General features: G+C 49.7%; 5 protein-coding genes across 5 annotated transcripts; 2 read left to right on the top strand and 3 right to left on the bottom strand.

Annotated features, from left to right (window-relative positions):
* Positions 1 to 6,893: 6,893 nt before the first annotated feature.
* Positions 6,894 to 7,670, bottom strand: EI90DRAFT_3132948 (uncharacterized protein; the record flags this gene model as incomplete). The annotated part of the gene is made up of 1 exon (XM_039064528.1): positions 6,894 to 7,670. One exon carries the CDS (start codon positions 7,668 to 7,670, stop codon positions 6,894 to 6,896), a length of 777 nt encoding a protein of 258 aa, XP_038909861.1.
* A 6,563-nt stretch (positions 7,671 to 14,233) lies between these two features.
* EI90DRAFT_3020916 (uncharacterized protein) lies at positions 14,234 to 15,980 on the bottom strand (the record flags this gene model as incomplete). Its single annotated transcript, XM_039057574.1, has 4 exons — positions 14,234 to 14,587; positions 14,696 to 14,898; positions 14,954 to 15,341; positions 15,480 to 15,980. The coding sequence occupies 4 exons, from the start codon at positions 15,978 to 15,980 to the stop codon at positions 14,234 to 14,236; spliced, it is 1,446 nt and encodes a 481-aa protein (XP_038909860.1).
* Positions 15,981 to 19,530: 3,550 nt separating this feature from the next.
* EI90DRAFT_3082827 (uncharacterized protein) lies at positions 19,531 to 20,271 on the bottom strand. Its single transcript, XM_039062034.1, has one exon. It carries the CDS (start codon positions 20,098 to 20,100, stop codon positions 19,609 to 19,611), a length of 492 nt encoding a protein of 163 aa, XP_038909859.1. The 5' UTR covers positions 20,101 to 20,271; the 3' UTR covers positions 19,531 to 19,608.
* Positions 20,272 to 21,420: 1,149 nt separating this feature from the next.
* Positions 21,421 to 21,947, top strand: EI90DRAFT_3132944 (uncharacterized protein; the record flags this gene model as incomplete). The annotated part of the gene is made up of 2 exons (XM_039064527.1): positions 21,421 to 21,873; positions 21,921 to 21,947. The coding sequence occupies 2 exons, from the start codon at positions 21,421 to 21,423 to the stop codon at positions 21,945 to 21,947; spliced, it is 480 nt and encodes a 159-aa protein (XP_038909858.1).
* A 60-nt stretch (positions 21,948 to 22,007) lies between these two features.
* On the top strand, positions 22,008 to 22,970 carry EI90DRAFT_3132943 (uncharacterized protein; the record flags this gene model as incomplete). Its single annotated transcript, XM_039064526.1, has 1 exon — positions 22,008 to 22,970. One exon carries the CDS (start codon positions 22,008 to 22,010, stop codon positions 22,968 to 22,970), a length of 963 nt encoding a protein of 320 aa, XP_038909857.1.
* Positions 22,971 to 27,206: the final 4,236 nt, after the last annotated feature.

The following is a 27,206-nucleotide window of genomic DNA, read 5'->3' as shown; positions in this document are numbered from 1 at the left end:
GGCACCATGCTGCACCACCCAAGGGAACGGGGGAGCGCGATCGACCCGGAGCACGTGGAAGAGGTGGAGGGTCATAAAGACTGTAGGTACATAGCCATCCAGTACAGCCAATAATCCTGACACCACAAGCCAGCGGACTCCGTCACCCCACCACACCAACCAGGCACCCTTACCATGTATCGCCGATCCCCCCAGGCTGCGGTGCTGCAGGACAGCCGCACTGCCACATATCAATGCAACAACCTTCTCCGTGCGCTCTTATGCATGGTGCTACACATGGTCCGATCTGGACCCCGACAACTCGCATAGAAATCGGTTGAAATGGTAACAGCAAAGGAATCAAATTGGCAAAAACGGTCAAAAATCACATACAGCACAGACCCGAATCCGAGGACAGGCAATGGCACAAACGCAGAAAAAAGACCATCATTAGGAAGCAGGGGAATCATGGGAAACGGGATAGAATAAGGAATACGGAGGAATTGATCGGAGTTGATCAACTGTACTAGTACTACTAGAATGGGTGGATATCTGGTTAAAGGGAAAAGAAAAGAAAAGCAAGATATACCGGTCAGAATATCAGTCCACTTTTGGTGCTAGACGGATTTAAGGAAAAGGGAAACAGACAAAACTTGTAGCTGACAGCGAAGCCCCAAGGTGGGGGTAGATTGAGATGAACAGAGACAATAATGGGACGAGGAAGAGTGTGAATGTGCTACAATGATGTATGGGACGAGGGTCGAGATATAGATGAAACCCAAAACAAACTAGGCAGAGCAAAAGGTGTACAGAGCGCATAGTCTCAAACCGGAGAACACCAATGAGGAACTCAAATTAAGGGAGGGGTATGTATAAGAAATGAATTGGGGCCTGTGCGAGATTCTAAAAGTTTGACAGAAGCGCCCAATGCCTTTACGAGTACTTTCCTGGCTGTATCAAGATCATCATAATCAAGCACATTAATAGCGTACTTTGCAGCCTTCTTAGCTTTTGCCGTATCCTCAGGGGAGATGGCATCAGGAAGAGGGGGAGCAGAGTGACGCGGGTACGGCGTTGGTGGGTAATGACATGACACGGGAGGTAGAGCAGGAGTGGGGGTGATGGATGGGGCAGCAATGGGGGGAAACTTGGGCCAGGAGGCGGAACCAAATGCATCGGTGGAGAAGAAATGGACAGGAAAGATGGTACATCCGGTAAAATTGCAGAGATAGGTGGAATGACATTTACACTCTTGACACCTTTAGATTCAAATGAGGCGAAGTTTGGAGGAGAGAAGGCACGAGATTGCTAGCTTCATCTGGCCCGTAGTACAGGGTGCAATTCTCTGGACTCCACCGAACTCATCTGGTACTGAAAATTCCTTCCATGCATTCTGGGACAACAATGGACATTTCTCCTCCCCCCGGAATAAGCCGGCCAACTGCAAGAGGAGGCCAAGATCAGGTCGGAAAGACCCAGTATTCGTGCCGCGGTTGCTGTGGCGTATCCACTGGGGATTTCCAAGACAGGTCATGAGAATGTACAGGATGTTGTTTTCAGAAGACATCCTCGTGAGGAGCTCGCTGACAAGACTCATGGGCCTCTGGCCCTGCTCAGTAGGGCTCCTAGCGGATCGGATAACACTCGGATATCCGCGGATGCGGATTTGGCTTTTGACAGGATAATATCCACAGTTTCTAATCCGCGGATCTATTGTCGCTACTGTTCTAGATACCCCTCCTATGTTTCTATATTTTCTTCCAATTTTTTCAAGTCTTATTTGACCACCCAGGCCTGTTATTCCCAAATTAGGCATTTGACCTCCAAGTTTTCCACCATTCTCCCATATTTCCATCAGTTCTCCACCGATATGGACAAATTTGGGATTGTTAGAAAGCTCTTGTCAAGGACAATTCTGATGAATGCAACTTTGGAACATTTTATCTACAATCCGCGGTTGATCTGCATATCCGCAGATTTCTAACCACCAGATACGGATTTTATTTCAAACCTCTAAAAATCCGCGGATTCTGATCCCGATCTGATCTGATCCGATCCGCTAGGAGCCATACTGCTCAGTATGTGCTTGGTATGTGATTCTTCTCCAGCACTACTACTTGTTGACCTGTGGATTTAGGCTACTATGCAATTGGTGCTGATATCGCTCAAGATTGTTAACTTTGGGAGAACCACTGGTTGATTAGAAGGATTTGGACTGATCAGCAAGTATGCTGTTGTAAATCCGGAGTTCCACATATGGCAACCCGCTTCAGCGGTTCACTCACAACCCAGATGTAATATAGAAATGAGAAGAGAAACTGTAACTAACTAAAGAACATATGGTGCTAAAGCACCCATATTGATACTATGCATTGGCAATCTGGAGCTTCCTATGTATGGCATTTACACAGGTGCTTAGTCACATCCTCCACATTATCCTCCACATATGTCCCAGATATCTCCGGTGACTCGCCATTTCCAATATATGCCCATTCCCACTTCTGACCTCTTGTTTCAATGGCTCACTTGCTTACTTGCTTGGATTGTCACACTCAGTTGACTCTGCTCGGAATTTTGGTCCTGCACACAAAAGTCAAAGCAGGAAATGCATCATTGTCAGGGCATGCCACATGCCATGCTGTGCCGCTCCCCTCCTCTTCCTTTTCTTTTCTCCTTTCTCCTTTCTTACCTTCTTACCTTCTTTCTCCTCCTCTTCTCTATCCTGGTAAGGATGACCTTCCCTTCTCTCCTACACCTGTAGCATGGATGCATCCGATGCTGAGCACCCTGCATGGTGTCAGGGGACAACTCCTGGGTCCCCATGACCCTCCCCTATGGTCCACAGCCCTGTGGTGTAACCAGCCCTATCCAGGGCACAACCTACTGTGGGTAAGGAGATGAATAGATAAAGAGGCAAGTAGATACACTTGCCTACTGTGGGTAAGAAGATGAGAAGGAAGCTAACTTCTCATCTTCCCACAGTGGCCACAATATCAGGCAAACTTCTGGGGATACCTGGAAGTCACATGAGGGGGTGGGAACCGGGCCCAGAACATGTGGTGGGTGGATCCGGGTCCGGATGTGGGTCCGGGTCCGGGCTAGTCAGGGTGTGTGCCCTGACACATGGGCACCTATCAGGGATGGCTTGAGGAAGGCAGAGGTAGCAGCGTAGTGCTCAGCGCTAGCGGCCTGGATGGCGGCAGGGTGGTGAGACTGTATAGTGGGCAGCCCTCACTCAGGCTTACGTCCCTGTGTGGCTTCTTAGGCTGAAGTGGGAAATGAGAAGAAGGTTACTTCTTCGGTCCCGCTTTGGCTTAGTTTTCTTTGAGGATTATCGTATTGGACCTCCATGAAGGTGGGCCTGGCATCATCTTCACCCGATCGTACATTGAAGCTGTATCCTTCCAGCTTGGTGGATGCGGATGGTCTGCCACCTAATCCCACAGCTGGTAGCAATCATTTATCTGGAATGTTAGGCTCACGCACCCATTTAAGCTTTTGGAAGTGATTAATCCCTCCTTGTGAAACACCCTCCGTGCTCAACCAATAACAAAGTTCCCAATCCTCCTTGCTTTCATAGGGCCGACCACTCTCCTCCTGCTTAGATAGTCGGTCCCAAAGAGTCTCTATGGCACCTCCAGGAGGTTTTTTTGGTTGTTATTTAATGGAGGTACGAGATAGACTTGTGTGTGGTCAGTCTGAATTCACTTGGCACATTCCCCGGTGATGCTACATCTTATGCACCGTACCCGCTGTTGGCCTTACACATACTGTGCCTTCCAAGGTTGCAGTCATGCCAATTCAGGTTTATTGCCACTGCATTCCTGGATCGATTTCTCTGGACGAATTCTGTGCATGTTCTTTGTCCACCTATACTACAGGGCTCTGGCCCACTTTCACCTCGTCCTCTGCTTTTCCCTTTTTTCTTCCTTAGTCTCATTCCTTTGGCCTGCAAGCTGTGTTTTTGTCCAAGTTTTATTACTCTTCCTTGCTTCCGGTAAGCTTTTTCGGTCTTGCTGAGGGGGAGGTGTTGTTGTTAGAACTGGGCAGATTTGGACGACTCCGGAATGGAATCGGAGACTTAGCGTGGAAGGACCTCAGCCTCAGCGACTCATGCGGAGCACTGTGCCATTGCTGGTTGTCCTGGGGGTCCCTAATTTCGGATCTAGCAGAGGGAAAGTCTCTTGGGGGGAATTCAGGTCGATTTCGGACTGAGGTTACAAGTTACTAGGTACATTGTATATAAGGAGGGGTCTGGAATCAAAAGGAACAAGGGTAGGACAAAAGGAGACAAAGGGAGGTGGAAAGAGGAACAACACCGAGGGTCAAGGGTTTGACTCAATGGTGTTTCCCAAAGGAGGAATGAAGGGCCAAGGCCCAAGGAGGAAGGAAGGAGGTTGGGAGTGGGGAATGGCTAGCTGACTGAATAGAAAGGAAGCAGCAGCCCAAATAGGAATGAGGGAGAATAGCGGAATTGAATAGGACAATGCAATAGTTGCAAGGTCCGAGGTAAGTCCGGAAAGTCCGAACTCGGAAGTTAAACTCCGGAATATTGGCAAACGTAATTAAATGGAATGAGCTAACCAATACAATGGGTATAAGCGGAGGTGGGGTCAAAGTCCAAGGTCGGAGCTAAGACCGGAGGTTCCGGAGATGGAGACGCAAATGGGATTCCGGAGTGGAGGTCCGGAGTCGGGAGCATAGGTTTTGCGTACTTGTCTGGAAGGTGTCGAGGTTGGGGTCGGACCCGGAATGTTCCGGAGTCGGACCGAAGGTGGTGTCAGAGCCGGAGGTGGGATAGCCTCTTGGGAGTCGGCAAGAGGAGGTGACGGAAGGGAAGTAGAACTCCGGAAGTCAGGTTCGGAGTTCCGGGAGCCCGGAGCGGAGGTCGGGATTGTATGGATATGACAGTTGTGACCTTCGGTTACTCTCAGCAGGTGGGATCCCGATTGCTTATTCAGGTTTTTTCTAGGTTTGGTTATCTTCGGTTGTTTCCTTGTTCTTTGTAACCTCTGCTCTTGTTCCTCCAATTCCTTGTTGTCCTTTTACTGGCTTCCCCTCTTCAATTTCAAGAGGTTCTGGCATTGGCCAGGACTGTTGCCACGCTATTCTGTTGCATCTCATCCAGCATGCACACAAGCCGTTCATTAGGCAGTTTCACAGTTGGCTAGATTGCTAAACTCAGGAACTAAACTGGGCTTAATCCAGAGGATGTCGGGAGTGAGTTTGGGGTGGGTTTAAGCGGCTGTTAAGACAAGATCAAAAGCATTGATCCTGATTGCCAATATTAACCATTTGTTTATTCTTCATATTGTCTCTTGATCCGCCCACTCCGGTCCTATTTAGTTAGTTGTACTTATAACTTGTGTAGGTTACACTGGATGCCCTCATCTCTACCTCTTGTCGTAAGGCTCCCATCCAAAATTGGGGCACCAGTGTAAGAACGAGCACAGCACTCCACCCAAGTTGCTGAAGCTAACTTCCCACCCCTCCGACCTTATGAGCCCAGGTGATTTCATGCAACCCTTATGGACACTCTGGATACACATTCCTGACAGATACCCAACCAGCACTTGGGAAGGTGTGTCTTCCTTGGTGGGACGCTGTCACACACCATTGTGTTAGACAGCAACGCGGTTTTTTTTTTCAATAGCATTCCACGCTCAGGCCCTGACAACAAAGGAATAAATACACAACTATTCATTCTGCCATTCCTGGCTCCAATATTGATATCCTATGTAACGATTCAGCATCGTGTGATCAGGGGTCCCCAGCAGATGGTCCAACTGGGAAGTGTGGTTGCTGCTAGTACCAGGCACTTGAGAGCATTGTGACATTTGCTGTTCATATCCAACACCCCGTGATTCTACTACCGTCATACCCCCACTCGGTCCATCTGTCATGACTGACAAATCCCAGGGCTCTGTCAGCAGCGAATCAATGCCAACAGGTGATTCCACCGACCCGAACCCATCCTTACCAGCCCCAACCCAATGTCTGTTCTATCGACCATGCACCGCTTCCGCACCTTCCGCAACCTCTGTCCATTTCTGGTTGTCCTTGACACCTCTGGTCAGGTCAACACTCCCCTCCGTATCTTGCTGGCCATCATGCTGTCCTTTTGTGACAGCACTGACAGACCACCCTCTGTTGCAGACTCATCAGCACCATGCTGATTCCCACATCCCTTTGCGGACTTGTGTCGGCATCGCACCGACCCCGCATCCTGATTTGCGGACTTGTATCGGTGCCGTGCGCTGACCTCCGCTTTTCCTCTGGCCATTTGTCACTTGGCAGCTTATCATTCATTCCTTGCTGAGTGCCATTTATTGTTTGCTTCCCTGCCAATATCGGCATTTGATCCCCTCTTTATTGGCACTAGGTTATTGATCTCATTCAGTTATTCATCAATAACCCTTGCCACTTATTGTTTATTGATCTGTTCCTCGTTTCCAGTTCCCGGGCTCTTGTCCTTATTTAGTTTGACAATCCCTGCTTATCTCTGTGCCAGACCGTGCCGGACTGACTGGCCTTTCTATATTCCCTCTTGCCTATTTATATACCTTGTAAATACTTTTGGGGACCTCAGTCTGAAATCAACTAGAGTACCCCCCCTGTCTGGTCTGAGTCCCTCCTTCTGCAAAGGGGGCTTCCCCCCTCTGAGTCCGTGCTCGCGGAGTCTGCACTCCTACAGGTCCACTCCGCCTGCAAGTCTTGTAAGTCCGCTGTGAGTGTCAATCCGTAAATACGGGATCTCCCCCAAATGTCAAGCTCAGGGCACAGCGCTCCACCTGAGTCGCTGAGGCTGTGATCCCACTCTGCTAACCTTGAACAGCGCTTCCGGATGCGCCGCATATTTCCGCCCGCATATCCGCGCGCGCGCGCTCCAACAGACCTCTGCGTCACCTCTGACCTCAACTCAGACAGAACCCAATCCGTCTTCTATCCGCCTCCTGACAGTGTTCCGACTCTGACAGTATTCTGACTCCGACAATATCCCAGTCTTCTGACAAGCATTCCAGCTCTCTGACACCATCCTGTCCCATCCACAGGTCTTCTGGCATCGAATCAGCATCCCACTCCCACCCATCAGAGAGCAGCTCTTTCAGCGGGCATTGAGAGTACAGATCGTCTAACATACGTGTATCCTCCTGGCATGCATCCAAGGGAGGAAGAGCAGCATCAGGTAACTCCTCCAGCATGGATCCAGCAGCATCTGGCTCATCCAAGGATGGATCCTCTGTCGCATCCTCATCGCAGTCATCCTGCTGTGTTCCCACTGGAGCAGTACCTTGAGTCTGGTGATCACGGTGCAGTGCGCCTATGGTCAAAGGAGGGGTTCCCACCCACGCTCGACCTGCCACTTGACGCCAGCGATTGGGTCTCAGCATGACTGCCCTGTCATCGATTTGGTCAGAGGCCCTTCTGAGTTTCTTCGAGGTTGGACAAGCGGACAATGACCGTCTTCTCTTCCTTGAGGATTCTTCAGGGGTTGTTTGTGGTGATGATGATGACGATGTGGGTTGTGCTGGTGGGGGGATGCTGGCTAAGCTCGTCATGTCCTCGGCAGTGACTTTGCCATCCATGATGGCACTAGATATCAAGGGATCCTGCACCATCTGGAAGAGGAAATCCTTCATTTGGTGGGCCTTGTTCCAGCAATCATAGTCGGGCAAATCCTTTTCAAACATTATTCACATTTGGAACTGAAGGTCATCCAGGAATAGGTTGACGTCACTGTGGGGCACCAAGGAAGGGAGAGAATCATCATGGCCAGAATTATGGGAAGGGGGGGAAGATGTAGTATCCAACGACGATGCCATAACAGGCGGCAAAGGAGACGCCATCATCCGCTCCAATGCATAACCCTGTGTGTCCCCGATGTTGTTGGGGGGTGGGATTGGGGGAGGTACTCTCCAAAAGTGTAATCCTGCATCATGAAATCATGAGGAGTCATGACATGTCATGACAATTGAATTGAATCAGACATTTTTTACATTGAAAATTTTGGATTTCATGAACTGTCATGAACCATCATGTGCTGACAAGGTCCATGACTGCTGGTGACACAATATGACATGATGCCTCATGGAGGTTTATGAGTGGTCATGATATTCATGAACCTTCATGACCTTTCATGACAGGTCATGAAGGTTCATGGAGTGTCATGGAGTGTCATATGTTTATTTTGACCTTTCCCCATCATGTAAAATGCTCTAATGTCCCATGATGCATCATGGAAATTCATAATGCTCCATGAACATGTATGATGAGTCATCAGCATGCATGAATATGCATGAGATGTCACAAGCACTTATGAACTGTCATGTGACAGACCTTATTTGTGACAGCACTGACTGATTAACCTCCAACTCATGCCCTTGTGTTGGCACTGCACTGAACTCCACTTTTCCTCCAGCCACCTTTGCTGCTTGGTGTCAGGAACGGTGTTCAAGGATATTTGTGGGAAGTGGAGTGGAGACAGTGTGAGTGATCACTTAGCTGATAGGTTACTCCATTGCAAGGTGTCAGGGGGTTGGGATGTTGGTTTCAATGACTCAGTGGGAGTGTTGTGCCACATGCTTTAGCCTATCCTGTATTTCAGGTGTAGTGGAGGGAACCTTGCAGCGATGTAGGCTCAAGTGAAAATGAAGTCAGAGGTGAACTATGGACAAGAGGACTTGGGGGGGGGGATTCTAGTTGACATTAAAACTGGGGTACATAGGTAGTAATTTACAATGCATAAACACGAAAGGGGAAACAGAAGAGGGGCCAGTCACTCTGGCACCCAAATGGGAGGCAGAGTGGTGAACGTGACAAACTAAATGAGGGATGAGAACCAGGGAGACAGAGAGTGAGAGATGAATGAGAGTGGAATGAACAATTAAACAAAGAGGCAAAGTAGGGAGGCAACCTGAGAGAACTGACAACCTGGGTGCAAATATAGTAGCAGATCAAGAAGGTGCCAATATTGGCCACTAAAGTAAGTTAAGTAAATGGGCAGGAACAGGACATGTGGGTGCTTGGCAATAAATGAATATCATGTAGCTGAGTGATCAGGAAAGTTAGAGTGGTGATGGGAAGGGAGAAGGTGCTGATGTGGAACTGTGGACAGGGTCAACTATTGGCACCACTGAGGAATGAATTATGGAGAGGACTGACAGGGCAAGATAGGTGGTGGGGAAGTGGGAGAGTGGTAACAGATGGGCACCTTTGGCAGGGCCATGACACTTTGCAGCACACTATTCATTTCTTGCTAATTACCTAATACATTTATCTATTCATTCACTTAACTCACCAATATTGGCACTTGATCCACTTTATATTGGCACCTAGGTTGTCAGTCCCATTCCATTGTTTTCTTGTATGATGCTTTCATATCACTTTCAACTTAAGGCTAACACATGTAATTAACCATTATGCCCCTAATTGTCATCGTTGTATCAAGAATCCTAATTTATGATCAATCACAATGATTCTTGGGAAGACTCCTAATGATTCATGAGGGTCCATGATCCTTTATGAAGCCCCATGAAGGCTCATGACACTTCATGACACTTCATAGACAGGCATGTAACCACTCAAAACTTGCCTGGAAGAACCACTTAAGTCATGAGCAATCATGACCCCCCATGCAGGTTCATGACATCTCATGAAATTCCATGATGGTTTGTCATGAACTGGCATGACTTCCATGACGGTTCATGAACCGCCATTACACTTTTTGCAAGTTACTGGATTGGGGGAAGCTCGTCATACCTGGCTTTTGCCCAATTCATAGCTGTAGAGTCCTCTTGAAGCATGTCCTCCACTATACTGTGAAGCTGGTGGTTGAACTCCTCTGCCTCATCCAGCTCCCTCTCCTCCTGATCCAGCTCGACCCGCTTGCGTTGCACCATCTCCCTAGACTTTTCCACCTCATCATGGTGCGAACTCAGCTGTCCAAGGTGGTAGATACTGTCGTAGTACTTGTCCACCGCACCATCCAGCTGCTCCACGACTGCCTCTGACACCTGTCGAAGTTCCTGGAAGCGGTCTGGGGAAGCCGCTTCGATGACTACCCCAGAGATGAAACGATAGGCCTTATCTTTCCATCCAGCAAACCGTCTCAGCAAGGCCCACCACCCTTTGTTTCTCCTGACCATGTCCGTGATCCGAGTGACATCGAACCTGTCCAAGTTGTCACTCATCTCGTCCACATCCTGTTTCTTGAATGTGGTGTCCACTGTGCCTTGATGGATCAGGCAAGATAGGAGGATCTCTTCCAGTAACTGAACGGCATCATGAGAAAAAAGGACAAGAAGACAGCGAGAGTACTCTTACACCAATGGTGTTATGACCCTTAGCCACACATAGTTTTGGGAGCGCAGTGTCCCAAAAGAGCTCCTCGTTATCTTGAGTGAAATGGAATGCATCCACATCCTCTTGCTTCCTTCTTCCACCATGCCCTTTCGTCCGACTCATCATCTTCTTGGCCTGCTTCTCCCCAAAGATGATGTAGACCAACTGATATGTAGGGCTTCAATGAACAACACCAAAATCCAAGTTAACTCGCGAGTTGTTCGCCTGGAGATAGGCTGGATGTAGGAACTTGGAGAGACGTCAAGAAAAGAAAGGAAGGGAAAAAAAAAAAAGCTCACGTCATCAGGGAGGAATCCCCAAGTGTTCGACTTGCGGTCCTGAAGGGCATTCCTGAATCCATCTGGAACCCTCTTCGCCTCCGAGATCACCCCTTGGCTGTATATCGCATTTGGTTTGTCGTCCAACACAGCGGTCCACCTAGGAGGGTGCTGGAAGTTGATGGACCACGAAAGGGCAAGGTCCAACGCAGTCACTGACGTTACCCCCCATGGTTGCACCAGGGCACTCAGCTGTGCGATGTGAGTTCTTATCAGCTGTGCATAGAGCTTTCCGAGGTGTCAGACAAAAAGATGACGAAACTGCATGTCACTCACCTGATGCATCCCACAATGAGTCCACCTTTCCATGCTAGATGGCACTTTTTCGCATTCCCTCCAGCATGGGATTGTGAGGAGGTCCCCGATGGCCTCTGCCAGCTCACTCGATCTCCATACATCCCGCAACGGCAACATCTCCTTCTCCTCCACCACCCTCCAGGCTGAACCCAGTTCCATTGTAGCCGGTGCCGGATTCTTTGACTTGATCACCCCATGCATGACCAAAAACATGTACTGCCACTTGTTCGGCACCTTGTCCTCCATCTTGTTATCTTTGGCCAGCCAAACATGGAACATGACTTCATGGTTCTTTTGAAGAGCTGATGATGAAATCAACGACATGATGAGATGGAAAGGAGGATCTTCTCACATTGCCCATAGAGCTTCACCTTCCAAAATGCGCGGGGATGCGCATACACTGCCTCTATCAGGAATTCCTGTGAGGACACTTCCTCGGCAGGATGTGCAAGTTCATGCTCTTGCTGCAGCAGAGTCCTTATATGCGTTTCCAGCACCCTCTTTCGGTGCTGGCCATGGACGACCTGTACCTGGATGTCTGCAGGAAAACTTTGGAGGTCCAACCCATCGTCGTCAGGAAGCAACCCTGTCATCTCGTGCATCAAGGGGTCGATGCTGCCCCCCCAAGTCTCATGGTACCTGGCGACAAACTGTTCATCTACTTGGCGGTTGCCTTCCAGATTGACCAGTTGACGAAGAGGAACCTAGGTGTGTATGAGTGCATGTGCGTGGGAAGCATAACTACTTCACTTATGATGGCAGAGCCCTTGTACATCTGATCTCAGTAGTTGCTGAACTCGGTCCACATATTTCTTGCCATTATTGGACGATCCTCATGGATCGATGGCAGTATTTAAGCATTTCCAGAGGCACCGACAGCTTGGTTACACTGGACGTGCATCTGAGTGAAGATGGCAGCCAAAATCAACTGTTCCTGAGAATGGAAGTTTGGGTTCATATTGAGCAGCTCTGGCTTATTCTATGGAAGCGAGATCTACATGGCAACACCGACCCATACCATAAGCCAAGCATGAGAGAATGATGATGGGAGGGTAGCAACGCAACAAGGAAGCAAAAACAATTGAACAACCAAACACAAACAAACAAACAAACGATCCCCTATATCTGGCTGGTTTGGGCTTACAAGCATGAAATCGGTGTTTGGGTTCACCTAGAAAAGTCAGCCAACAGCCATGTACCTTGTACTTTGCCTACCTTTGCGACCAAAACCACAGACGATTTGAAATTCCTACCATATCAGGGATCCAGGTGGTGATAGGCGCAGGAGAAAGTTCGAAATAGCAACAGGCCCTGTGATGGCCAAGACCAGTTTGTGCACAACAGGCAGGCAAGCAGCAGCAAAGTTAGTGTGTGTTAGAACCAGGCGGATACAGACGACTCTGGAGTGGAATCGGAGACTTAGCGTGGAGGGACCTTGGCCTCAGCGACTCAAGCGGAGCGCTGTGCCATTGCTGTTTGTCCATTTGGTCCTTAATTTCACAGTAGGTGAGCAGGAAGTCTCTAGGGGGCATTTCAGGTCAATTTCGGACTGAACCAAAACGAGTATGTACAAGCGCCGATATATATAATGGAGGGGGCAAAAGCACAAGGAAACAAAGGGAAACCGAATCGGAATGAAGATGTCCAAACGGGAACAAAGGGTAGAAGAAGCGGATCGGTACCGAAGGTCATAAGGCAGGACCTGTGATACGTCTGAAAGGAGGTAGGGAGGGCGAGGCCCAGAGGGGCAGGAGGATGAGGAGAAGTGGGGATGATGACTAACTGGCTAGAATGGGAAGAAGCAGTAGTCCAAATAGGGATGAAGGGAAAATGCGAGAGATACATTACAAGCAGCGAAAGTGCCGAAGGCGATCCGCGAAGCTCGGGGGTTGCAGAGCTTATGGAGGTTACAGAGGCGGGGTTGAAAGTCCAAGGGATATTGGCAATGGTGTTTATGTAGTATGAGGTCACCAATGCAATGGACTAAGACTGAGGTGGAGTCAAAGTCCGAGGTAGGGACTATGACGGAGGCTCGGAGCAAAGGTACAAGCGGTGTCCGAGTACGAAGTACAGGACAGCAGTGGAAGGTCGTAACTTGGCAGGAGGGTGGCGGAGGAGTACCAGAGGGAGGAGAGAGGGGAAAGGTAAGGGAGAAGGAGTGGCGGAAAGGAGAGTTGTCAGGTCCAAAGGTGAGTATCGGAGTGGACGGGGGAAGCGTAGGAGGGTGATGGGAGGGTGGAGGTGTTGTGAAGGAGGAGCGGAGTAGGAGGAGGAGGAGTAGTAGGAGGGTGGCGAGAGGGGTGGTGTTCGGTCCGAGGTGAGTATCGGAGTGGACGGAGATAGGGGAGGAGAGGGAAGGAGGAGCAGAGGTGGCGTGGGGGGTAGAAGGAGGTGTGTTGCCAGGACCGGAGGTGAGTATCGGAACAGCAGCGGTAGGGTATGACTCCGGAGGTGAAGAGGGTGGAGGTCCGGAAGTCGGGTCGGGGTCGGGTATGCATGGATATGACAGTGTGGCACAAACATCAGAGGCCTTGTTGAGCAATGTCAAGTGACCAAGGAAAGTACAGAAAACGGCAAGATTACCGGAAGAATAAACAGATGCCAAGGACCAGTTATGGATGTAAATTGAACTGGGAACAAAAACGATACAAGTGGAAGGCAGATTGATGTGCAGTGAAGAACGTCGAAGTGTCCAACAGAATACAAGCAAGACAGAGAGTATGTACCAAAAGATGATAAAAACTTATAAACAACTCAAGAGAATACCACGTTAGGTTACGTGAGTCCTCCTTTTCCCTACATGTACATGTCAGGTTCAGTCTCAGTGACAACCCTGGGGGAGGGTGTCCGGAAGTTGTTGGAGCTCCGGCTGACTCCCCATAATAGGTACTCCCCCGTGGGAAGGTTCTGGGCGAGCAGCTCGCCCAGAAGGTTCCCACAGCTGTGGCTGTGATAGTTTCTGGGCAAGCTGCTCACCCAGAAAGTTCCCACAGTTGTGGCTATGATGAATTCTGGGTGAGCTGCTCGCTCGGAAACTTCCCACCAGTATGTGAGGAGGAAGTTAGGTATCACAATACACCCGAGAGCACACACATGGACCCATGTGACATCTTTAATGATATGTTGTCTAAGCTATTATTGTCAGACGCTTATAATACCCAGCATCGTTGAGTGGCAATGTCCTTGCATGAAAGAAAAGCACCAAAGCGCATACATGCAGGAGAGCTAGGTATCTCACCGCCTGACACCAGGGTACATTACTATTTTGATGAGCAACATCAGTAAAAGAAGAGTACAAGCAGAGTGGAACTGTTACACCATTTCTTATTGCCCTCCCATCTCCCCAACAGCCACAATTTGTACCCACATATGGTTTCTACCTTGGGATCACCAATGTAGTTGGCCAGACCCTTACGGAGCGCCTCCGAGCCTAGGACCATCCAGGCCATTTCAGGAATCATATCAGGAAATTTGCACCCATCCTTCGTTGGACAAGTGTGCACCAAACTAGAGTCCATGTTGAGGAGGCATTTCCAACAATACCCCTCAATGTCCTTACCATCCCCCTTGGTGCAAAACAGGCCACGCTTCCACTTCCACTGGTGATATCCCTCCTGATATTGTTGCCATCCCTGTCGTGTGGTGGTGCCAAGACAGCATGATGTGAGGTGTGAGCAGTGCGTACCGTGCAACCAACACAGTAAGCACCTGCCCTTGAGTTCCTGGAGACATTTTTCCACTTGAATGGGGATGGCAGAGGAAGCGTTGGATTTGGACAGCTGGAGCGAAGCGTTGATCTCCAAGGCCAAAGGCCCACTCTTTGAAGTGCCAGCCGATCGATCAGTGGAAGAAGGTGTCCAAGATCCATGTGGTTGCATCGATGTCTGCGAACCTCCATCTATCACCATGGGCTCATCGCCATCATCTGCTGCTGCCCTCAATTCTAGATGGGCCACATCAGAGGGAACGCAGAGGGAGAGAGGAAGGGAGAGACTCACCGAAAGGTTTACCCCAGCGGAGATCGAAATCATAGTCATCCAGCTTGCCTTTCTTGTCCTTGTAACATGCCACACACAGCACCGTCCCTGGCTCTGACTCCCGAAGGCCCATACAGTTTTCGCCCTTGCTATCCAGATGCAGCGAAGGCATGACCTGATGGCACATCGTGTACTGTTGAACGGCCTTCGTCATGGCCACACGACCCTCGAAACACTCCTGTGTGGCGGAAAAGCACTTCGGAGGAGCTGGAAGCAACACAAGGCTCGTTCCAACTTGCAGACCTCGAGTCACCCTCCCTGAACTCTGGTAGAAGTCATTCACAGAGAAAGGTTGCCCAACGAAGATCAAAAAGGCTACAGCATGGTAATCGAAGCCATAGTAGCCTGCCTTGTTGAGGCACAGGATTCGTCACTTCCCTTGACACCAATCATCGAAACGGCAACGATGGTCATCGGATGGGACGTCAGCAGTGATGTACGAGCAGTGCAAGTGCATGGCCCATTCCATGCATTCCTCTTTGCTCACGAAGAACACCAACCCCCATTCATCGCCCTTCAGACCCTCCTCCACCTGGCGGATGACCTCGACCATCTGTGCACGCCATTCCATGTTCCAGGCCGTCTTGATGTCTGGAAGATCCGTCTTGCAAGGCTCTTGACCCATCCCCAGTACCACGAACTGGTAGAAGATCTGTGGCCGTTGGGTCCTCATGTGGATCACCACCACAGACTGGTCTGGACGATACAGGAGGTCAGCAGCCTTCCAAAACTTCCAGGTGAAACCCCACGACATCGTGCCCGATGCAAAAAGGATGGGGGCATTCTGCAGCTGCATGAGCTTCCGGATGGCATCAAGGTAGGCTGGATGGAACAGTTGATCTTCTATGATCCCATGTGCCTCATTGAACATGATGCATCCCAGCCTTCCATTGTTCGCCACTCCTGCAAGCCAATTGATGAATACGTTGTTGCTGAAGGACTCAATGGCCACAGTGACCACTTGCTCCCCAGGAGATGGAGTTTCCATCGTCCATTTTCAATTGGATATGTTGGATTTGCTCAAGCACCTGTGCATTTCTGGGTGGAGGATCTGGTAGGGCAACACCAAGATCGATTGCTTGGTGATCCCCCAAGACATGGCAGCAAGCATGAATGGTAACATCTTACCAGCGCCACAGCCAGCAACATATAGGCAATGACGCTGCCTCTTCATGATCTCACAGTAGACCCGGTACTGTGCAGGGGACCGAAAGGTTGCTTTTTGATCCCTGAGTAGGGTTCGAAGCTTGTCGGTGGCCTTTGGATTGTATAGCCTTGATAACTTATTGCCATCTACCTCTTGGGGGACAACAATGGGGAGTAGGGGGGTCGAGGACTCTGAGGGAACTTCTTGGCTTAGGTCTCCATAGAAAGAGAGGATGCTTACCTATCTAATCACAGTGGGTATTATGAATCATAATACTTGTGCCATGGCGTTTTTTTGGTATCATAAGAAAGAAAAAAATCACACCTTTCCAACGGTGTAACGGGAATGGAAGTCCGGTAAACGGTTCAGGAGTTATGGCCAATTCATTGTTGTGCCCAATTGTGCCCTAGTCGTGCCCTATCATGCCATTGGCCAGTACTCGGCCAGTTCTCAATATTATGAAATATAAACGGGTGTCCAAAGGCCGTATGGACCTCCTCTACAAGATGCAAAAAACCCTGAGTGAATAGCTGCCACGGTTACTGAGTTATTGAGGAAACAAAGTTGTGCCCTGAGTTTCAGTGTTTGAGCTCAAGTTGAGAATCGATTTGTTTGGGGTGTATAGCATATCACAAGATAGGTATTCAAAATATATACACGATGCAGAAAACCTTGAGTGAAATGGGTCACTCGTTGTCAAGATATAAAGTGTGAACATGGGACCAAGGGCACGAGTGGAGGGCACAAGTGTGTTTATTGAATAGCTCGAGAACGAGAGCAGCTATTGACTCAGGGTCTTTTGCATCCGGTGGAGATTATGAATACGGCCTTTGGAACATCAACGGTGCCCGATAATACTGAGAAATGGGGGAGAAAACAGCAATGGCACAAGTGGGCATGATTGACTTGTGCCCAATTGTGCCATGGACCATTACTCATCCATTTGTTGGTATTATCAGGCTTTAATAAATGTCCAAAGGCCGTATGGATGTCCTCTACAAGATGCAGCAAACCCGGAGTGATTAGCTGCCCTGGTTACCAAGTTATCAAGGAAAGAAAATAGTGTGCCAAGTCATGCCCTATTGTGCCATTGGCCAGTACTTGTTGAGTTCTTAATATTATGACATATAAATTGGTGTCCAAAGGCCGCATGGATTTTCTCTACACGATAAAAAAACTCTGAGTGAAACGGGTTACTTGTTGTGAAGTTATTCGAGAAACAAAGTTGGACAATGGGCAAATGGGGCACAAGGCACAAGTGTGTTTAGCGAATAACTCGGGAACGAGAGCAGCTATTGACTCAGGGTCTTTTGCATACGGTGGGGATTATCAACTCGGCCTTTGTAACGTTACCAAGGACTAATAATACTCAGAAATGGGAGAGAAAACAGCAATGGCACAAGTAGGGCACGATTGACTTGTGCCCAATCGTGCCATGGGCCATTACTCATTCATTTGTTGGTATTATCAGGTTGTGATGGATGTCCAAAGGCCGTATGGATGTCCCCTACATGATGGAAAAGACCATGAGTTCATAGCTGCTCTGGTGACTGAGTTATTGCAAATAGACCATTGTGCCAACATGGCACAAGTTGAGGGCACAAGTTTATTTGTTGAATATCTCAGGAACCAGAGTAGCTATGGACTTGGAATCTTTTGCATCTAATATAGGATATCCATATGGCCTTTGGACCATCAACAGTTAATACTCACAAATGGGAGAGAAACCAGTGATGGCACAAGTAGGGCACGATCGACTTGTACCCAATCGTGCCATGGGCCATCACTCATCCATTTGTTGGTATCATCAGGTTGTAATGAGTATCCAAAGGCCGTATAGATCCCCTCTACAAGATGCAACAAGCCCTGAGTGAATAGCTACCATGGTCACCCAGTTATTGAGGAAAGAAAATAGCATGCCAAGTCATGCCCTATCGTGCCATTGGCCAGTACTTGTCCAGTTCTTAATAAATCAATGTCCAAAGGCCATATGGATTTTCTCTACAAGATGAAAAAAACCCCGAGTGAGGTGGGTCGCTTGTTGTGACATTATTCAGGAAACAAAGTTGGACAATGGGCAAACATGGGAGAGGGGCACAAGGCACAAGTGTGTTTATCGAATAACTTGGGAACGAGAGCAGCTACTGACTCAGGTCCGGTGGAGATGATCAATACGGCTTTTGGAACATCAACAGCACGTGATAATACTGAAAAATGGAGGAGAAAACAGCAATGGCACGATCAACTTGTGCCCAATCGTGCCATGGACCATTATCAGGTTGTGATGAATGTCCTTCAACGAGCTGCCACTGGAGTCATGGCCGGAAGGGCTGGGGTCAGTCTCAATAGAAGACCCCAGAGGTGTGAGGTACCAACTCCAGTGGGACTGGGCAGTGAAGGGAGGTTCAATGTATATGTTCACATATGAAAGCTAATACACACAGGCTATGCATAACCACTTGACAAGAGGGGAAACACAGCAAGAGGGGGAGGCTGGGTGGTGATCTGGGTCTGGAGGTCAGATGTGAAATGGTCTGGGTGTCCATATGACATCATCAGGTGGAGGTAAGCAGGTCTGCCCTGACACATAGGACCCTCAAGTTGGGAACCAAAATGGAGCAGCAACGTAAAGTATGTGTGGCATGACCCAGAGATGGCATCTACACCCATCTCTTCTGCAGCTCATTGCTGATGAAGATTCCCTTCCATGATCAAAACGCATTTGTAGATGTGTGACTGAACGGTGGCATGAAGACATTGGGACACTAGGGCAAGTAGGGTCTGGGGCATGCAATGCTCTGCAATTTCACAAAGAGTTTTGTTTGGAGGTGCATTCATCCTATGGGCAGCCTGTGTCAGTGATGGATTCCCTCAAAGCTGTCCCAAACTCACGTCTGAAGGGGGGGGGGGGTCTGAAGGTGGTAAAGAGGAAACAGAGGCAGTCGATCCCATCTTTATTTATACCTTCTGGATCTGCAAATCAGGTGATCAAGTCAATATTTTCTTGATCATGTGGCACCAAGACAGGTGAAGTCGATAATGAGGAAAAAAACAACAGCAATGGCACAAGTAGGAAGTGCCCAATCGTGCTGTCCCTGTGATGGGTGTCCATCAATAAACATGGCATGATTATTAAAGGAATCCACAATGGTTGGTATCCACCTCATGTGATCAAGAAAATATTTACTTGATCACCTGATCCTAACATCTCCCTATAAAGGTAGGGACATTCCAGCTCTTCTAGCTCTTCCAGCTCCCCCCCCTTCCTCCTCCTCTACCACAGTCCTCTGTCCCCCCCATGCCTAAAGACACATCCAGAGCTCAGGAAACCTCTGATGAGGAGTCAGTATCATCCACTTGTGTGATCATCTTTCCCTTACATGTTTTCCAGCGACCATCTCGAGTGCCAGGCATGTCGACTCTTGTTTGCCACCACCAATGAATGCAGGACACACATGGCTACAGTCCATCAGTCAGAGGTAAGGATCACCGCTGACCTAACCCTTTCCTGACTAGATGGTGTTTTCCACTGCCCCAAATGCACATACACCCATGAAAATCCTCGCAACTTTGCCCACCACAAGCACATCATCCAACTCAAGGGGTTGGCCAAGGTATCCCACACGAGGCCCTCCAGGTCATGCAGCACTCCTCGCCTCACCGCCACCAGCACATCTGCATCCACATCCCCTGCCACGACGGTCCCCAACACCCCTGCCCTCACCACCTGCCCCCTCGACCCTATCCAAGATGATGAATACCTTCCAACGCAACCCACTGCCCACCGTCCCTCTGGACACCTGCTCATCCAACCGGAAGAAGACTTTAAAACGCTCCAGATAGGCATCGACCCCGAACATCTCTGCATCGTGTGCAAGGCTTGTGGACATGCAGTCCAAAGGAGTGCGCTCCAAAACCACGTTGCCAAATGGCACCACGTTTCTCGATTGCCCCCTTCCATCAATCCTGCCCTGCAACGTCACCGAGTTCCCCAGCACATCCACCACCCACAGAGGAAGGTAGCCCCTGTGGCCTCCATCCCTATCCTTGATGGCCACGTGTGCACCGTCGAGGGGTGCTACCTGGCTGCTGAACAGTACTCTTCCTTCTCCAGGAACCACTTCCACCAGGCCCGCCTGTTCCTCACACCCAAGGACCATGTCGTGTCCTCCCCCATTCAGGTCATCTTTCCAGAGAAGAAGGACCACCAGGTTTGGGTCTCAACCCCAACTACACCGCTCCTGCATCCAACATTGATCATGCCGCCGCATTGGAGGATCTCATGGAGCAAGACAGGAGGAGGGGGTGGGGTCAAGGCATCATCCAGGCTCCCGACAGTGCCCAGCAGGTCCACAATTTCCACAGGGAGTATGGCTGGATACACATGATAGAGGGGAAGGACTACAAGGTGCTCTCTGCACTCGTGGCTCTCCCACATGAGCCTCTCCTCCTCTGCTTCAAGGAGAGGGTGGTGCCCTATTTCAAGGAGATTCAGGGCATCGTCGAGAACACGCCACCTCTCGTTTTGAGGTGGATCAACACATTGGAAGGGTGAGCAGCTCGACCGTCAGGATCCAGGACCGTCATGACACTTGCCCCACAGAGATATCGCCCACCGGCCGTTCACCTATCCACAGAACAAGAGTACGACCCAACGCTACCACTCATATGCACTACAGGTCATCTGCTTTGTTCTTCGCTACTGCTCCTTGGACTTGCCGCCCATCCACATGATCCTGTCTGAGCACCAGCAGCAATGTGCAATGAACGTTTGGCAGGCACTGAACACACCGCTCTCCCACACGAACGAATCATGGGACAGGCTCATCCACTCGCTCTTTCTCTCCATCTTCTTCCACCCACCTCCATCCCTTCCCCAGGTTGGAGACAAGGACCCGGTCCACATGTCCCTCATCCTCATGAGCATCAACACAGAGGAGGGGGGCAACTTTTCCACGTTTCGTATGGTCACCACCATCATGTCTGGATTGATCCACATCATGCGCCTCGTCGCTGCAAAGGAGATCCACATCCAGGCTGCAGCCCTGACAAGCACCATGGACCCATTGTTCGAGTAAGGATCTTTGCTCTCTTTATGTCATCTCTGACTCATATCTTCATCACAAAAAGGGCCTGTCAGGAGTTTTGTCTACAGTGGCTTTGACGAGGGACTTCATCCCCATTCGACGTGGTCACCTCCCTGAACTCTTACTGCTCCACCATCGCAGGCAGTGAGCGCCAACTCCCAAGCACGTTATGGAGCTGAGACCACAGGTCCATCATGGTCAAAGGCAAGACAGTGATCCTGGCGGACATCCCAAAAAAGGTCATGGCAGAAGCCACATCGCTGTTGGAATCCCTCACTCAAGGTGCAGACACACAGATCGATGACAATTCCAGCAAGGACGATCTGGAGAACAGAATGCCTGGGTATTCCTTCCTGACCAACACTAGGGACAATCATTTCGCCCTGATCACTCGTTTCCTTTCCGATCGCCAGTACGCTCTGGGACAGGAGAGGGGGGAAGTGAAATGGAACGCCGTGTTGACAGGAGACTGGATGAGAAAGGTGCAGGAGCTCAACATGTGCCTGATTTTCCTCATCCATCTAGGGAGTGGACAGCCAGCTTGGGGCACCGAGATCCTTGGCATCCTGTTCCGAAACATGCAGAATGTCCACAGGAGCCTGTTCATGACCCCCGATGGTCTTGCAACGATCATTGGGTATAACAAGGTAATCTCCCTCTCTCTCTCTAGCCACTATTGACATTCTCGAAACAGACAAACTCCACTGCTGGAGTGGAGTGATACATCCCACGCTTTCCCCACATCGATCTCAGCAACCTGCTCCTCCGCTATCTCGTTCATATGCACCCTACAGAGGAAGTGTTTGGCAAGTTCCTCTGGGGCGACGACGCCGCAAAGGTCCTCCATCACTACCTCTTCTACCACATCAATGGTCACACCCTGTGCACCTTTGACCTGATGAGCATCATGGAGAAACACACCGAGGCCCACCTAGGGGTGAAACTCAACGTGTCCACCTATCAACACCTGGCATCTGCAGTGGGTCGGTACTTTCACCTTGGCATCATCGATCTACATGATGACATGATGACGGGGATGGACGCCATGGCTGGGCACCAAATGGCCACCTCTGAGCTGATTTATGGACTGCAGCCCGAGGAGGTGGGTGGACTCTCACCCTGTGTCATCGCCCTCTTCCGTGCCATGGCACACCTGTGGCATGCCAAGGTGCTTGGACTCAACTTGGAGGGAAGAGTGGCCACAATGGACCAGATACTGAGTCGGGACTCCTCCATCGAAGAGCTGGCTGGCACTGCCCCAGTTCGCTCATTTGGCCTCAGGGATCTGGAGGCGATCGTCGACCAGGTGAAGGTGGCGTTCGACGAGTCCGTGACGACTCGCATTGTGCCAGATCTCATCAAGGCATTAGAGGACAAGGTTGCTGACAGAGTGTTTGTGGAGAGCATCCAACCACCCCAACAGCCACGGCAGATCCAGCAACCCCCACATCCCCAGCAACCTGTCAGGGCACACCCGCCTGACCCGGTTCCACCCGGGCCCACCTGGGCCCACCTCACCCGCTCACCCGCTCACCCGCTCCCCGCTACCCATCCTTCCTCCCTCTTCCCTCTTTCCTCTTTCTCCTTTATTTCACTCTCCCTTTCTGTTTATTCTCTATTTACACGGACCACCTTCCCTTGTATCATTGTACTGTTGACCCGTCCGGCTCGGACACCCCGGGCGACCTCCCGCTACGCCCAGCATGCGCGGACGCCCTCGGGATCCCCCACAGGGATACCCTGATGGCTGCAGCCCTCTCCGCAGATGACGTGGCACCCGTCACGTGACCCAAGCCGCATGTACATAAATGTACCTGAAGTGGGAACTGAAGAAGTAACCTTCTTCTCACGTTTTCCACTTCAGGTAAGTAGTGTAGTTCTTCCTTTTAATAACAATTCACGTTTTCCACTTCAGTCTAAGTGGCCAGGGACTACAGTCCCAGATCGGGCCCATCAGTACGCGCGCCCGCTTCGTCCCCCGAGAGGGTCCCTCTGCCGGGCGCTACAGCCGGGCCCCCTCCACCCCGGACGCGTCCCTGACACAACCTTGGCAGCCTCCAAGCGAGGACGAGGACAACGATGACCTTTACTGTCAGGGCAATAGCCCCGAACCCCAAGTCATATGTAAATTAGATACATATAGTCACGTGGGTAAGCGGGAACCTCCAGGTAACTGCTTACACACCACCGTAAAATACACATTCTTGTATCACTTACAGCTTTGTGTGCTGAGCTACCCAAAGACCTCACACTTTTTTAAGTGTATGAGGTGTGTTTTACAACACAACCCACAACAACTACATAATCTTAACTTCTGACTCGGTAGCGCATATGGCACCTAAACATGCCCGCAAGGGCAAGTCGCATCTGCAGCGACACTAAAAAGAAACGAGCGGTTTATTAAGAAACCGCAATCTCCCATGATGGGAGATTCAAACCAAAAGCCGTCGTCAGACGACGACGAGGATCAACATGATCCGGCATTAGCAACCACCTCAGGGCTGGTCTCTGAAGGTTTTAGAAACTTACGTGGAGTAAGTGCGGGGCCAAATACCCCCAGAACTCCACAACATCCCGATCTAACCCAAGCTGGGGAAGATCCCTCACCTCCACATGAGGTGATCAACTTGCGCGAAAAACGCGTAAGCGCCAAACAATCAGCCCAAAAAGCTGATCGGATAGAGTCGCAGGAAACTCCAGGGCCCCACTATCCCCTGGAGTCCCCCCTCACGTCCCCAAGTCAAGCCCCAAAGGCAGACAAAGGGAAACAAAGGGAAGAGCCCCCACGTCGGCTATCTGAAAAACTACTGGACTTGTTCCAGGTTCCATCTGAATGGAGGACGGAAAGTGAAGACCAACTTCTTCTCAGGCTAAAAGCCCGAGAAGGCATGAAGATACGCCCTGAGAGCAGGATCTCCCAGAGCGCGGAAGCTCCAAAAGAACTTCCACAGTTTACACTCCCACACACCATGCCAGACAAGGCAAGGTCACCAACCTCGGAGGAGGTCTCCAAGATAATGAAGAGGAGGCGAACTGAAATGAGGGAGTTCGCTGAGGAAGCCTTACGGAAAAGTAAGGAAAAACTAGCAAACAGACCCCTCTATGAAAGGGAAGCACCCTCCGCAACGGCCTCGCCTAAACAAAGCGAGCATGGAGTGTTCACTCCAAGAACCCCTTCTGGAACCCCCAGAAGCGGAAATGTCAACTGGGGAGAGTCACTGCTCGCCCAACCAAACTTCCTCCTGGAAAACCAGGAATTGCACATAATAAATGCGATAAACTCGATCCAAAAAAAGATCGAGGAAATGAACCATAATAGTACGGCTCGTCTAGAGATAACTCTAGAAAGAATGGCCAATGCAATAGACGCGTTGACTGAAAAAATCAGCGAACAAACAGACTTGCTGAAGGAAATAAATTTCTCACAAAAAAGTGAGGAAACAAATAAACACCCCTGGACCACGGTCCAGGACATAAATAGAACTCGTGAAAAATTCACGAAAAGAACCACCAGTGAAAGCACACTGGAATATCATCAGCGACTCGACAGAGACGCTAAGGAGATCCTTCTCCCAAGGATAGGAGAAGACGATGCCAAAAGAAGGCATCGTTCAGAGATTAGGAGGAGAATTGGCATGTACCAAAGGTTCAGCCAAACATCCACTTATGACGGACCTCTCGAACAGAGAGGTAACTCAATCACACCCTCTCAAAACAATGAGAGAATACAAATACAACTTCAGGCAAATTCGCCTGAAACCAAAGAAATGCTGCAAGGAAGATTTCCCCCAGCAAAAACCCCCCCAAAGGAGAGATCTCCATTGGATAGCGACCCCACAAAGGCAGGGGAGCAAGAAGAGTACCTGGAGAAATGGTACGAAAAGGCCATGAGAATGGCCGAAGTGAGAATACTCACTCCCTACCCAGAAGGAGTGAAGCCTGAAGCCCTAGAGAATGGGCCAGCATCCCCTGACAAGAAATGGTCAGGGGAGAACGACATGGAATCGTTCTGGCAGTGGTTCACAGAACTACTGGGATTCCTTGCCTCACAAGGATGCAAAGGTCCCCAATTCGACAAAGTCCACCTGGACTGCTTGATTCATGGATTAGGGGGGCCCGCATTCGACCTCGGAATTAGACTCCGAGACGAAACTCTCCTCAGAGGAGACGAGGGCATGTTCCTCGAAGTTCTCAACATATTGATGAGAACTTGAATTAAAGCCTCTGCCATGCTGAACGCGACAAAGAAGTACCACAACGTCAAATACGAAGCGGAAAAAGGCCTAAAACAGTTCTACCTAGAACTGTCCAAAGCAGCATCCTGGATGGTGACGCTGCCAGACCAGGCATCCTTCAACGCCAGGTTCCTAAACTACATTCCCCTCGAATGGAAGAGGGAAATGATTGCTCATGATAGAATCAGAGCAGACTTCTCCTCAAACGAGGAGATGTTAAAAGCAATATCTCATGTAGACGAGATAATCAATGGGCTGAAGATGTCCTCAGCCTACAAATCAGGATACTATACCCGAACAACTACCACAGCAACCACGAGCCGCAGTAGAGTCCTCCCATCAGGAAAAAAGGCTGAAGAGCTGAAACCCAGATGGAAAGAGGATACATCCTCGAAAAACTCGAGGAAAACTGACCAAAAGTCAGTTCCAATTTGTGGCAAATGCGGCAAAATAGGGCAAACGAAAGATTGCCCAAGACACAATGTAACGGGCGATGAAAAACCAAGGCGCATAGCTGCCATGGAGATCGCGACCTCAACAGATGAAGAGTCGAAAGGCTCATCAGATGAGAAACCAGAGAACAACTCTGGTAACTCCGAAGCATCAAGCTTCAAAGTAGAGGACCCATACGAAGGACCTCAATACTCACCCGACTCAGAGGGTGAGGAAGTCAACATTGGGACCATAAGGATGGGCCCAATGTCAGTTGTCGATCATGATGACATAAACTACAAAATCAAACTGGCTGTAGCACGCCAGTTAGAAAACACGGCAGATGAAAAAGTCGCCGAAGCCTTGGTGGAAGCACCAAGAAAAGACGCCTTGGGGAAATACACCAAAGTACCCAAGGAAAACAAGGACAAAGGGAAGAAGGACCAAAAGTCCATCGAAACCCAGTCCCCCTTGTTTGATGCGAAATTCCGCATCTCAAAAGATGTGGGAAAATACCCTGCAAACAGACCTCTCTCAACGAAGAGAACGCTAACGGCTCACATAAAAATAGCAGGCACAAAAGCCTATGCGCTATTCGATAGTGGAGCCGAAACGGACGCTTTATCACCGGACTTTGTCCACGTGGTCCACATCCCAATTCTCCAATTGGAGAACCCAGTCGTCCTTCAAATGGGGACAAAAGGAACAAGATCACAGATCCTGTTCGGAACAAATGTGGACGTTGAGATCAATGGCCACATAGAAAAACACTACTTCGATGTAATCAACATCGACAGATACGATGCCATCTTCGGCGCCCCCTGGTTAAACAAAAACCAGGTAAGCTTAGACTTCCAGTCCCACAAAGTGAGAACGGTGAACAAGGGCAACATAGACACCCTTGGAATAAGCGAAGACCGTGTGATGAGATCACACAGATGGAAAACTCGAGCAAGAGCTTGAGAACAACCAAAAAAGAAGCCCCCCTGACAGGGAGGTGGGATTGAAACACACCTCAGGGTAATCAAAAGAAAATACCCTGAAGGTTGGCCCAATCCTAGTCCGGAAGGACTAGAACTTCCAGACGTACCACATCTGGAAGGTCTCTCCATGAACAACCCCGAGTTCGAAACACTCAGGGAGTGGTGGAGAGAAAAATTCGAAACTGTAATGGCGCCAGTGCCATTAGAAATGCCTCCCTTGAGGGAGGTGAACCATCAAATCCCATTGAAGGATCCGAACAAGAAATTTCGGGAAAACACCCCGAGATGTCCTGCAGAACTGCAGTGACCAAAATAGATCGCTATGTAAAA

The sequence above is a fragment of the Cantharellus anzutake genome, assembly GCF_015039405.1.
Source record: "Cantharellus anzutake strain C23 chromosome Unknown EI90scaffold_95, whole genome shotgun sequence".
NCBI lineage: Eukaryota > Fungi > Basidiomycota > Agaricomycetes > Cantharellales > Hydnaceae > Cantharellus > Cantharellus anzutake.
The sequence above is the reverse complement of the archived record's forward strand: the minus strand, read 5'-3'. Positions and strand labels throughout refer to the sequence as shown.